The 13,643-nt window shown below is 37.0% G+C and overlaps 1 protein-coding gene across 1 annotated transcript; it reads left to right on the top strand.

Annotated features, from left to right (window-relative positions):
- Nucleotides 1-387: 387 nt before the first annotated feature.
- CTSE (cathepsin E) lies at nt 388-12,905 on the top strand. The gene is made up of 9 exons (XM_026715570.2): nt 388-407; nt 1,112-1,268; nt 3,009-3,126; nt 4,442-4,560; nt 5,356-5,555; nt 6,036-6,158; nt 8,231-8,372; nt 9,329-9,427; nt 12,124-12,905. Exons 1-9 carry the CDS (start codon nt 388-390, stop codon nt 12,286-12,288), a joined length of 1,143 nt encoding a protein of 380 aa, XP_026571355.2. The 3' UTR covers nt 12,289-12,905.
- The last annotated feature ends 738 nt before the right edge of the window (nt 12,906-13,643 follow it).

Consider the following 13,643-nt stretch of genomic DNA (forward strand, 5'->3'; position numbering starts at 1 on the left):
TCAGTCCCATAAAGACAAAGGAGCAGTAAAGTGATTCCTATAGAAAACACATTCTATGAAATGGAAGAACATCTACATCTTTCTTTGTGGCCACCTCCAATCAATTCCTTCAATCATTTCCTGCTTCACCATTAAAGAACAGTTTAATCTCTGATCACTGGAAAGGGGAACATGTGCAGTGACTAATTTCTTTTCTAAAAGTGCCATATTGACATTAAGTGGTGTGGCTTTCACATTGTACAGTTTCTCCTGGGATTTTATCTCAGTGGCTGGGCTGATTAGTGGCTATAGGGACAAAACTTTCGTTCAGTTCCTACAAGTCAAGGCGAGCAGAAATCCTCCACTGCCAGAATGAATTGGTTGGTATTTTTAACGTTTAACATTTGGATGACCAATGGATTACAAAGGTAAGCACATTTCTTTCTTCTTCTGGTCATCCCCCCCCCCCCTCATTTTTGTTATTGAGCATTAGAAATTACAATTACAAAGCTGCACTGCCCTTGAAGCTTCTTTTATTCTCCTACAATACAAGTACAGCACAGTTCCAGTATTAGAGAAGAAACACATCAATAATGTTTTGTGAATAATCAGTGATGTGTTTAGATAAATGTGGACATATTAATTGTAGGAAGGGGAGGGCCCCCAAAACAACTACGGGTATTATTTTACTCTCTTCAAAACATTACAAATCCATCCTGGTGTGGTATACTTTCTGTTCCAAATTCCTGTATCCCCCAAAACACACTGTTCATAAATATATTAAGGGTGAAGAATCATCAAGTTGCAAATCATCAAATATTGCAAGTGGGAGTCCCCTAATGGATAACAGTGAATGCCAGATGAAAGATAAATCACAATAGTTCTATTTGCTACTGTGATGGATTGGACTTCTTTCAGAATTATGCAAAAGAGAGATATTTTTCAAGTATTGAATTTGATACATAATTACTTTCATGTGCAGCATAGGCAAAATTTTCAGGATATGAATAACACATAAAAATCTTAACCTTAGTGGAATTCTAGTACTGCCTGCACTAGAACAAAATGCTTTCCAGATTTTATTATTTCTGTTGATCAGCATTAAGCATATAGTGTCTTCTCTCCTCTCCAGAGTTACCCTGAAAAGACACCGATCTTTGCGGCAAATATTGAGGGAACGTGGGCAATTGCCTCAATTTTGGAAGAAATATAAGATAGATATGATACAGTACACCCAAGACTGCTCGGTATTTAAAGAAACCAACGAACCCCTCTTTAACTATTTTGATGTAAGTTAAAGCCAAAGCATCAATGAGACCCTGGGGGCAGGGAATGTACAAAGAAGACAAATGTCAGCAGTTTTTCCTATGACAGAATTTAATATTATTAGACTCTCACCCTGTACTTACAACACAGCTTATAGAAATCCAGGAATTATTTGACAGTATCCACATATTGTTGGTATATTATATATAATAAGGCCACTGAGGAAGGCATTGTTCAAAGGACTCGAATTAGTTTATATATATGCATTATAAATATTCATCATATCTACATTTTATTGGTATGAGACATCATGGTCTGGGGAAAAGATATAGTTGCCTTAAAGAGTTGTAAACATGGGCTCTGTATCTATACCTATGCGCTCTAACGCACTGCAAAGCTTTGTAACTGTGCTAAACTCCAGTACCATTTGTCTGCCAAGTGAAAAAGAAAAGATATTGTCCCATCTTTCCCACTTACTCATCAAATATTTCAGTGGTATCAAAGTTTTCACTGGAAGCTTATGAGGACTGTGAAATATTTGGCTACATCAGTGGTGGGATTCAATTTTTTTTACTACAGGTTCTGTGGGTGTAACTTGGTAGGAGTGGCAGGGGAAGGTTACTGTAAAATCTCCAGTCCGGGGTGGTATTTGTTGGTTCTCCGAACTACTCAAAATTTCTGCTATCAGTTCTCCAGAACTGGTCAGAACCTGCTGAATACCACCTTTGCAAACATAAAAGTTGAATATAAATGCTAACTGGTAATTTTGCACTTCTACAAACAAGAAATAAACTGCCACATATTTCACACTCCATCACCTCCCAATATTCTTTTACCTTAGCCAACTCTGAAAGTGGGTTAAAAGAAAATTGGTGAGTAATACAAACATAAACCTACGCCCCAAGAACTAAAAGTGTTAAAAAACTTGCACAGTCTGCCTCAAAATCTGCTGGAGAGTTATAACCAAGCTGAACATACTTAAGTCTAGCTAAAATTGGTCCCTGGAGATGGAAAAGTTTGTATATGAGTTATATTGAACAGACTTAATTACTCTCCCTGCAAGTCTTAGCACGCAAAGTCTGAAAAACAGCAGATATGAACAACGTGGAAGGTTAGGATGTGCTTGCCTGCACATCCATGCCCTATTACTTCTCACCTTTTCAGATATGTTTGAATGCCTGCAGAGTGTTCATATCTACTCCAAAAAAATTTTTTTTCATTGTACACATATCTGAATTCTCCCTTTTTGCTGCATGGTTGTGGTTGGAAAGGCCAAAGAATGAGCCAATTTTTTTCTTTCTAATAAATCACTCTTTTTCTTCTTCTTCTTCTAAATTTCAGGTTTATATCATAGTCTTGTTCATCAGAAAAGGGTCCATCCAGGACCATACTGATAGGAAAATAGGAGACACTTTAACTGGCAAAATAACACATATCAAAAATTTATTTATTTATTATTTAATTATCAAGAAAATGTTGCAATTTAAATGCTAGGGGTGAAAATTAAAAATGAAGGTGTGCCAATGGATTATGAGTAAAGCCCCTCCTAAAAAGCTAGTCTTAAAATCCTGTTTAAACTCTTGATCCATTTATGCAAACAACAACACCTAGGTATAATACAAATGCTGACTGGAAAAGTTTGCATTTGACAAAATTCTCCTCTTTTGTTTGGAGAAGGTTTCCAGCTTTATGTAGTCCTGAAGAGTGCTTCTCCATCCCAATATATGAACTATAAATACTTCTTTGTTCTTCTGTTCTGGCAGGTGGAATATTTTGGACAGATCTCCATTGGAAACCCACCACAGAATTTTACTGTACTCTTTGACACTGGTTCCTCCAACCTCTGGGTACCATCTATTTACTGTTTCAGCAAGGCTTGTGGTGAGGATTGGGCAGGCATGATTTTAAATAATCTCCTTGATGTTTGTTCCACCTAAAGGGATACACATTAATAAAACCTGTATAAAAGCTTGTTGGATTTCTTAGATGCCAAACATTGATTTGCACATGGTAGAAATCTTATGAAAATTATTTTAAATTACACTGAATGCTTTGTTAACAGTCTGAAAACAGTTAACATATTTTATGTTAGAGGTAGCAGTACTTATAGAACTAGCATTATTCAGACCAGTAAATGTTGTTCATGCTTCCAATGTCCAAATTAGCAATTTTTTGTCATTTGATTTCCTTGGTAAACAATTGCACATATCAATCATTGCAAGAGCACATTTGCTACGTTCAACACTGGAAATCCAATTATTGAGTAGATTTTTAATACAATAGCCATTCTGTTGTACTTGTAGTATGCTGTAATGTCGCTAACATTTTGTCTGCAAAACACAAACCAAATCTTGCTGTTTGGGGGCATATTTACAATGATAAATGCTAAAATAACATTGCATTCAGAAAAAAAACACCTTTTGTCAAGCGCCAGGGAAATCAGAAAATCCAGGCAGTTCAAATGTGTATAAAGATTTATTGCAAGCTTAAGCTCCCTACAAGAATCTGAATTACTAACGGGCCAATAATTGGTGGTAGATAAGAGGCAAAGGAATTCAGGGTAGGCTGGACTTAGATCTCTTGTGGGAGTGAAGGGACTTATGATGTATTTGACCCCTCCCTCGGATTCAGCCTGATCATCTCTTGTTATGAAAAGAGAAACTCCTACCTGTAAAGTAATTGGGTGAAGATTTGTAATAATAATTTAGTCGCACAATGCTAAGTATATTTATTCAGAAGGTTCGTTATAAAAGATAAAACAGCATGAATGGCAACTCAAGGTATCCGTCCTTTGCATATTTTTTCATAAGTGTTCTCTATTGACAACTTATTTTTGAGAAAATATACCCATATAGCATATATAAATGAAATATAACCATACAGCATATGGAGTGCTTGTATAACTAAGATTAGCATAGTTACAGTCATAAGTATATTTTCATTACTGGATCATTGGCAACTCTTGTGTAAAAAAATGACTGTCTTGTACTGAAGCTACAAGCAGCACATTTATATTGCTTTATTTTAAAGACTTTATTTTTCAATAGAAGCCATTAACTGTATACAGCTGTGTGGATTCATAAGGCTGTAATCTTGTACATATTGTACTTGAATAAATATGCACAGGGCTGGAGTACAAAAGTCCATAGGCCAGAGATACAAGCATTGATATTTCTTTTATTTTTTTCAATTATAGTTGAACATTCCAGATTTCATCCATCACAGTCCAGCACCTACACTGAAGTGGGTACTCCTTTTTCCATTCACTATGGCACTGGTAGCTTGAGAGGAATAATTGGAATGGATCAAGTGACTGTAAGTGAAAGATCCTATTCATGTAAAAGGAATGTGATGCTTTATCATTTAACCAATTATATTCTGATACAGTAAGGCATTATCCAGCCTGTAGAGGCTACAGTATCTGTATTTATCACTGAGTTCCAAAGCACAGTTCTTTATAGTGTCAAATGTCCTTTCAGGGCAGATGAGCAGCACATTACAAAAATGGACCATATTTTGGGTGGCATGTCACCAAGGAACCATGTTACAAATTATCATTGCTTTCATTTTCTATGTGTGTTCGTATGATTCATTAGGAGAACTCTGATGAAACCTATCTTCCACAGTATTTGAGCAACTGGACTTCCCTTTCCCATTTTTCCTCCTGTGATCTTCCATGCCCTTAGATGAGCCCAAGGGACATTGCCCCAATGACTTGGTGCAGGTTTTAAAGATATGCATGGAGCTGCAGGGAAAATCTGTCCCCATTCCATCATGGAAAGTGCTTTTGGACAATGTTCTCTAGTCCTTCTGTATTCTTCCTTTCTTCTAGAACAATCTTTCTGAACATGAATATGATTTTTAGATCATATAGTTTTAGGATGGATGATATACAATTCAACCTGGCTTTTAATAAGAATATGCTGCATCAGACTTGTGTAGTTTATTCAAAGTAGCATTAGCTATCCCAAATGATGAAACACCAATTCAGGAAGGGAGGGAGGGAGGGAAAGAGGGAAGGAAGGACAGAAGAATGCATGACCCATTACTGCAGCATGACTAGTTTCTTGCTACAGATTAAAATTCATATCTGAGATTTCTAATTTTTAGGTTGAAGGACTCACCATAGTAAATCAACAGTTTGCAGAAAGTGTCACTGAACCTGGCAACACCTTTTTGGATTCAGAATTTGATGGAATACTTGGTCTGGCCTATCCATCCTTGGCTGTGGATGGTGTCACCCCTGTATTTGATAATATGATGGCCCAAAACCTGGTGGACTTACCAATATTCTCAGTTTACATGAACAGGTAATGCATAAAAAGTTGGCTCTTCTTCCCAATACAGTAAAAAATTTAGTCTTTCAGATTAGCACCTGCTTTACTTGAAATCAATAAAAACCAATACCAAAGGAACCCATATGGTTGGCTATTTTTTAAAAAACCCAATTCTGCAGCAGGAGTAGAGAAGCTTATCGCTTTCCTTATAAATTGGCGAATGTCTTATTTCTGGTACTGGGACCAGATTCCATTATTTTTGCTTAGTATTGGAAAGAATAATTGGTTGCATTTGTGTACTTTCTTTTCTCAAACTCAGTCAATATTCCATTCATCAATGTGCCCAATGTACAGGCATGATCAGAGATAGCCAGAGGACTGACATGAGAAGTCTGGAAAATGTGGAGGAGCATCAATTATGTACTTCAGGTTTAGAATTCTGAAAAGAATGACTGTGTAATAGAAAAAACACAAAGCAAAGGCAATGTAATTATTTCTTCTTTCTCTCCTCAGAAACCCTTATTCTTCTGTAGGAGGGGAACTGATTTTTGGTGGCTATGATGAGGCCTATTTCAGTGGAAATCTCAACTGGATTCCAGTCACTAAGCAGGGATACTGGCAGATCCTACTGGATAAGTATGTGTCTTATTTAAAAATAAGGGGGGATTCTCAGAGATAATAGCTACTTTTCTATCTCTGATGAATGCTAGAATTCAGGGTAATTGTGCATTTAGGACTCAGACTTGCCAATCTTTTACAGAAGCACCACATCTGTTTCACAAATCCCAGGCTTTCACTGTTACAATGAGCTGTAATCATCTTTTAACTATTTGGCTAGATGTGATATATATTTATCCTTAGAGTTAGAGGGCTGTTTTTCACTCCTTTAAAAGCTAGGAAAGTGGTTTAGGTGATTATGTATATTAATTATATCATTGTCTGTAACAGGTGTTTTTACAACAGTATTTGCCAAGTCTCCAAATGATGTAAATAATTCCTTGTGGATAAAAGAAATTCCATCTATTACTTAACTATTCCACCTCCATCCATCCCTCTATATCATTTTATATGAAAAAGCAAAGTACCAATGCTTTGAATATTGTCTAAGTTCCTGCAGCTTGTAAAATTCCAAGTTACATATGAGGTCAGAAAGTCTTCAAATACAATTGTGATCATTATGGAGGGATTCCTGCTTCATTCCAAAAAATCACAGAATCATCAAGATTCTGAATCATCAAGATTCTTCCCCTATCTACCTAGCTTTGTTTCCTTTATACCCCATATCCTAGGAAAGTATGAAATTAGGAAGCATACATTCTAAACTTTCAGTGTCTTGTTGAAATGCCTCAACTATATCAAATGTGCAAGAAAACTCCTGTTCATAGACTACAGTTCTTCCAAAGAAGCTTTAAAATGAAGAATTTTTTGCTTTTAAACTAGGCCCACGAAAGTAAGACTGCAAATTTTCAGACAATTAGATAGTAATTTAGTACTAGATTTACTATATTAAATACAGCATTTTGTGATGACCCATAGTCTCTCAAAATAACCCAAAACCCAAAACATATATTATAGTCCGGTAAGGCCTTCAACTTAACTTCACTGTTTTATTAGGCACAGTTTAAAGTCACAAAAGTAAATAATGAGGCAAACAGAAAACCAAAACAAACTGCATTGATGAGAGTTCTGAAGCAAGCCGAGATAACTAATTATAAACTCCAGGAAAATAACCGAGAAAAGTCCATGGGAAGAACACCAGCAAAGATAAGCCTCTTTCAAGGTGAACACTAATTAACTTCAGCAATTCTATCCCACCTGCAAGCCATGAGGAGGATCATGGTAATCTTCTCTTGAGTAGACCTCACTTTTCCCTGATCCTCTCCCTCTCTGCGTGACCTAGGATGGATAGGGGATGGGCCTGGATCCTTCTCTGATTGCTCAGCTGGCCTCTGCGCTTCCCCAGCCTCCTCCACCACCTGTGGAACCACACTCCCACTCCCTGTTGGCTGTTCCTCCTCTTCCTCAGAGTCAGACTCCACCAGGGGCATGACACATTTTCTGCATCTTGTTGTAATTTTTGCAAACTGGATAAGGTCACTCTAGACCAGGGTTGTCAAACTCATGTTCTCACAGCGGTGTCACGTGACTTATTGGGACTTTTTCCCCTTCGCTAAACCAGGCATGGGCATGGGTGTGGCCAGTGTGTGACGCATCCGGCCCGGGCTGGGAGTTTGACAGCTCTGCTCTAGACTATCCATATATCCAGAGAAAATACAGAGATTCCTGCAGAACCATTATAATCATGGGTAGAGGCAAACAAAACAACGTTGCGATATGCCAAAATTCCAAGTGTGCTCTTGGAATAAGCTCTTGGGACTGATTCCAAGCAATCGGTCCTTAATTACTCTTAGCTAAGCAAGAGTGCTCACTATTGTCCCCATTTTAGGAGACGTAGACATTTTCCCTTGGTATAACCAGAAATGTTGTCCATTTAAAGTCTTCTAATCTCCATCACTTCTCAGCACAGATCTTTTCAAAGATGAATCAGTGATGCAGTGACAGACATTAAAACAAATATAGGAAAACAGCGTCAGGATCAAAGTCAACCTAAAAATTATGCTGGGAGAAGAAGTACCAATGTAAATATATTGGAGAGGCATTATCACCAAAACAGCCCCCTTGAAGCTTTATTTCCATCTTCTTTTCAGTATCCAGGTTGGTGGGAATGTTGCATTTTGTGCAGAAGGATGTCAGGCTATAGTGGACACAGGAACATCTCTCATCACAGGCCCTTCTGAAGACATAAAGCAAATGCAAACATTAATCGGGGCACAACCTATGGATGGTGAGGTAGGTCCCAACTTGGAAATCAGTAACAGCATCCCAATCCTCGTGCTAAATCTAGGATAAGTTTAAATCTAAAATTGTCTCTTTACAATCCTAGTTGTTCTTTCATTTTCTCTTTTTGTTTCTTTCAATTTCATTACATGCTAGTTCTTTGAATTTTAAAGAAAATTTAGTCTGTCATTTTGCAAAAGGTGAAGCATATGCTTTTAAAAAAGGAGGCTTAGGAGAAGCAGTGAATTTAGGCCAAGTCTTCTCCTGATTTAGCTTCTGAAACATCTGTCTTTTTGCCCCAAAGGAGACCCTCTAAGGCAAAGGTGTCAAACTTGTGTTGTCATGGCATCATCACATGATGTATCATGACTTTTTCCCCCTTCACTAAACTGGGCATGGGCATGGCCAGTGTGCGACGCATCCAGCCCGTGGGCCATGAGTTTGACAGCCTTGACCTAAGGCAATTGGTGGGTGCTACCTAGAGAGTGAGAAATGGCGCTATTGCTATGGTGCAAAAAAGTATGGCAGGCAAAAAAGTATGGAGCAAGGGGGATGGGGAGTTAGCCCTGGATCCTTCTCTCACTTCAAGCAACCAATCTTTAATTACTCTCTGTGTTAGCAAATTGTGTAATAGCATATTAAACACAGGCAACCTTCAGAGTGGGTTTCCTTAAATAAAAAAGAGCATTTGGAGGGAGATAGATTGAACAAAGCAGAAGTAAAGGGAAAAAAAGGATACTGAATCCTTATTGTATCTTATATATTTTTGGGCTGAAACCTGGTTCAATGTTTTAGTATACTTAAAGACATCAATTCACATATGCGTGTAATATCTTACAAGGGAAGCACAATTCAAAAGAAAAAGATCGGAGTGCAAAATAGATATTGTCCATCTTCTTATCTAGGGTTGTTTTTTTAATTGAAATATTGGATGTTCATTATTGCAAAGATATACCAATTGTTTGCAGTATGCTGTGGAATGCAACTATCTCAATGTGATGCCTCTTGTCACTTTCACAATCAATGGAAACTCTTATCCTCTTACTCCAGAGGCTTACACTGTCATGGTAAGTACTGTCACTCATTTCTTCCTAGCAGAACATGTGTCATTCTTGGGAAAGCATGGGTTATTATCTGTAACTTTATATTGGGACATGGAGAAAGAACACTGATGTATTAGTAAGAGTTTCCCCATTCAGATGCTCAGTTGCTCTTTTACTGCTGAGAGTCAGAAAAGACAAGCTAAAAAAGGACAAGGCAGACTTCTTAAGGTTGTACTATATACCAAGGTTGCCTAATGAGAATTGGCCAGATATTAACACCTTTTAATCACCATTATAATAAATACAAACTAGTAATACCAATTAAAAAGTGCCAGTTTGGAGTACTGGTTAAGGTACCAGGCTAGAAATTGGGAGACAGTGGGTGCTAGTGTCGCTTTAGGCATGAAAATTGGATCTCTCTCTCTCTCTCTCACACACACACACCCCAATTCACTCATAGGGTTGGTGTTGTGAAGAAAATAAGATATGTTTGCCCCCTTGAGTTGTTTATCAAAATCATAAATGTGGAATATAAATAAAAATAGTAAAACTAAAGAATGAGGAAATGACTGTTTTCCTTCATTCCCTGGGAAGGAAGGAAGGAAGGAAGGAAGGAAGGAAGGAAGGAAGGAAGGAAGGAAGGAAGGAAGGAAGGAAGGAATTGTGGCATATGTGATTGACAAGCTCTGTTGCTGTTGAAAAAGTACAGGGGAAAAGAATATTTATCACAATGACCATCTTATTTGTCCATAAAGATGGGGAGACTAGCATTCATACTAGATCAAAATCTTTATTAATTTTGTGGCTAACCTAAAAGTTAAGGTGTATCAAAAAGTAGGGGGAAACTTACTTAATCTTTATAAGTCAATGTACAGAGCAAGAGAACATTTAAGGAAGAGTTCAAAAAGCCTCCACCTCCATGCAAGCATACAAATGACAATGACATAAAAAGGTGCACTGTCATTGAATTCTCCAAGTATCTCAATAAATGGAGGCTTATCCAAAAGATTAGGTCAGGTGATTCAGCTGTGAAGTCTAATATTTTCATTTTAATGATTATTTCTAAAACTTCATTTATACATATACATTTAACATTCACAAATCCGGGGCCCTTTTTCTCTTCTTTTTTCCCAGTGCATTTTCTCCTTGGGAAAGGAGGTGATCCCTTCCACTGTAATAAAGCATGCTACTTCCTCTTGGCAGCATCTTAGTCACTATTAGAAAGATAATAAAGAATATATTCATACCCAAACACAATATAACACTAACTTGGAGGCATCTATATATAACCTTACATGCACCTTTCAGGCTTTACTTCTTTGTTATGTAGGGCAGGGGTGGGAAAACTACGGCCCGGGGGCCACATCGGGCCCGTTGGTCTTTTTAATCTGGCCCGCCGAAGATTGGTACAGAATTAAGGTTTGATGTGAATGATTGAATGATTGCATTCATTTGATTTTGACTTGTAATGACAGGCATTTCGACACCAGGTGGCGGCCCGTCTGTCAAATTTTAAAAGTCAATGAGGCCCCCCGAACCAAAAAGTTTGCTCACCCCTGTGGTAGGGAGTTATTTTAAATGATAATGCTATTTTTGTTCTGCTAAATATATTACAGTGAAGCTAATGTCATAAATTGTAGATTTGGCAGCCTACCACAAGCCTGCTTTTCATACCAACCCAAGAATCCTTTTGAGATGGCAGTGCAGAAACTCCTCTTCTACTTGAATTCTTTCAGGTGCAGTGCTATAGATCAGCCCATGAAAGGATAAAGGGAGATGAATGGGAAGGGTTTGTAATATTCAAGTACGAGAAAGTGGCTAAATCAATGGAAGGTACTAATAGAAACAAACATTGAAAAAGTTAAAGACAGAAATAGGAAAGTGCAGAAAGAACTAAAAAAAAAAAGAGAAGAAACAAGTAGTGGCTTCTGACTCTTCAGTATGATAGTATGCAAAAAAAATTACAACCTCAACTTTTTGCTATACAGTTCTGAATATTTCAAGCCGTAACAGCAAAACCATTCTAATTGTCAAAACCTAAAATTAGGGTGTCATATTTTTTTTTCAGTTTCAAATACAAAATCCAGAATTGGTTTCCAAATGGAAATAAAACTTGATAAGCTCTTCTCTTTAATTAAAACAGTTAGTTTTACCTTTTCTGCCCACTCCATCACATTCACCATCCATTCTTCTATTGTGGAAATTAGTGTGTCTTTCCACCTTGGGCATATAAGATTCTACCTCCTGTCAATATATATAATAGCAAAGTTCGCTGTTTTATTTCAAGCTCTTTGTCCAGCATGAACACGCTCTTCTTTAATATGGTGTCTTCAAAATATTGGACTAGTGCTGCTATCATTTTAAGATCACAGTTTATGTTATTACATGTCTCATGTCCAGGCTAGAAATGCCATGATTCCTTCATATGCTCAAATCACAACTAGAATTTTTCTAATTTATGCTAAAAACAATTGATTCAGTATCCAGTCATTGCCTTCCTTCTTCTATCTCAATCCTTAGTTGTGCCTTGAAAATTCAACAATAATCTTTCCCAACAAAGTCATCCTCCAGATATAAGGACCCCAACTTCTAGCATTTAAATTTCTGTGGTTAAAACTGCTTTTGAGTGTGTGTAAATGTTGCCATACAAATCTGAATATGATTTATTGTCTTAATCCAATATTAATTGCTTTTAAACCTACATATCCTCTTTCCCATAGGTCAATAGTGATGGGATGAACCTGTGCACCAGTGGCTTCCAAAGTTTAGATATAGAAACTGCAGATGGTCCACTCTGGATTCTGGGAGATGTTTTTATTGGCCAATACTACTCTGTCTTTGATCGGGGAAATAATAGAGTGGGATTGGCTCCAGTTGTCTCTTAAGAGATTTAGAGAGTAAAGGAATATAAGCCTATTCCCTTTTCTATCTTTTTTGAGCAGCAAAATTAAGTTTCCTATCTCTTTTTTTTTTGTTTCCCATGTGAAATGCAATCAAGATTATGACTTTTATCTATAAATGTAAATTCCTTGAGATCTCCTGGAAAAGAGCTGTTTAGACATGTCAGTTCTCAGTATCAAGATATATGATGATTTTATCTTCTCTCATCAAGTAAATTAGATTAAATAAATCCTGAATACAAACTCAAAACATTTTGTCACAGTCCCAAGCTGAAGTTGTGTTTACACAATTGGCTAAGCATGATTTATTGAATAAAGTGCAATGGTTTGAGCTGATCCGCCATGTTAATTTATATATCAAATATTACAAACTACATGATTGATTTACATAGTATGCTTATCCACAATAATCAAAATGTATTTTGATTGAATATCTTGTATGAATCTAGTCTGATTTGTGAGGAGGTTTCCTCTTTGTAAAAGAAAACTGGACTACATCTTAAAAACTTATATATAATTAATGAGTTAAGTAAATAGACGAATAACTAATAATATTTCTTAAATAGTGAAACTGTTAATAAAAATATTTTTGTATGCCTAAAGCAATGCATTGTGTGATAAATAATACCTCTGTGTGATTTTCTGAAACGAAAGAATCATGGACTGAATAATGCATCAACATTCTAAATACATCAACTTTCTCATTAAACAGATGTGGGCAGATTAATATCCCAGTGCCAGATGTTACTCTGAATCTTTTTTGAAGATCTCGGAGCTTCCCAGAGCCACAACTGTGAATACTGTGATATTTTTTGGCATCTTCAACAAAAAAATATTCTGCTGTTGATTACATACCCCTAACTCTTTATACGAATTCATACTGTGGCTATTTACTGCAGCTCTTCTTCTAGAGAATGTTAAGTGCAGTCCTCCAAAATGTATCTCAGTCTATCCTAAGGATAATATTGTATGCCCCCCGACTTTTGTGTGTGTGTGTGTGTATGTATATGTATATGTGTGCAGTGGGATTTGCCTTTAAGGAGGCACTAAAAATTTACATGTTATATATGGACCTTTTGGTATTCATTCAGATTCTGTACTGGTCTTGATAAGTTTATTAAACCACATGCTGGCTGGGAGTTCTCAGACAAATTGCAACACTAGAGAAAAGATAAGATTGGGGAAGACTGTCCTCATCCAAGAAAGGGGAAAGACAGAACTACCATTGTACTCAGAGCAATATATACTGTAAATCAGGGGTGGGCTGCTACCAGTTCACACCGGTTCAGGCGAATCCCCACAAACGATTGGTTGGCCCCACCCACCCACCCCTGCCCTAT

The sequence above is a fragment of the Pseudonaja textilis genome, chromosome 3, assembly GCF_049901715.1.
Source record: "Pseudonaja textilis isolate UNSWEBS1 chromosome 3, rPseTex1.2, whole genome shotgun sequence".
NCBI lineage: Eukaryota > Metazoa > Chordata > Lepidosauria > Squamata > Elapidae > Pseudonaja > Pseudonaja textilis.

Bases quoted from the DNA above. Each gene is read 5' to 3' on its own strand.
- CTSE (XM_026715570.2), top strand. From the start codon at position 388: ATGACCAATGGATTACAAAG. The intron at 6,159-8,230 runs GTATGTGTCTTA...TCTTCTTTTCAG, and splicing joins TGGCAGATCCTACTGGATAA to TATCCAGGTTGGTGGGAATG. The intron at 8,373-9,328 runs GTAGGTCCCAAC...AATTGTTTGCAG, and splicing joins CACAACCTATGGATGGTGAG to TATGCTGTGGAATGCAACTA.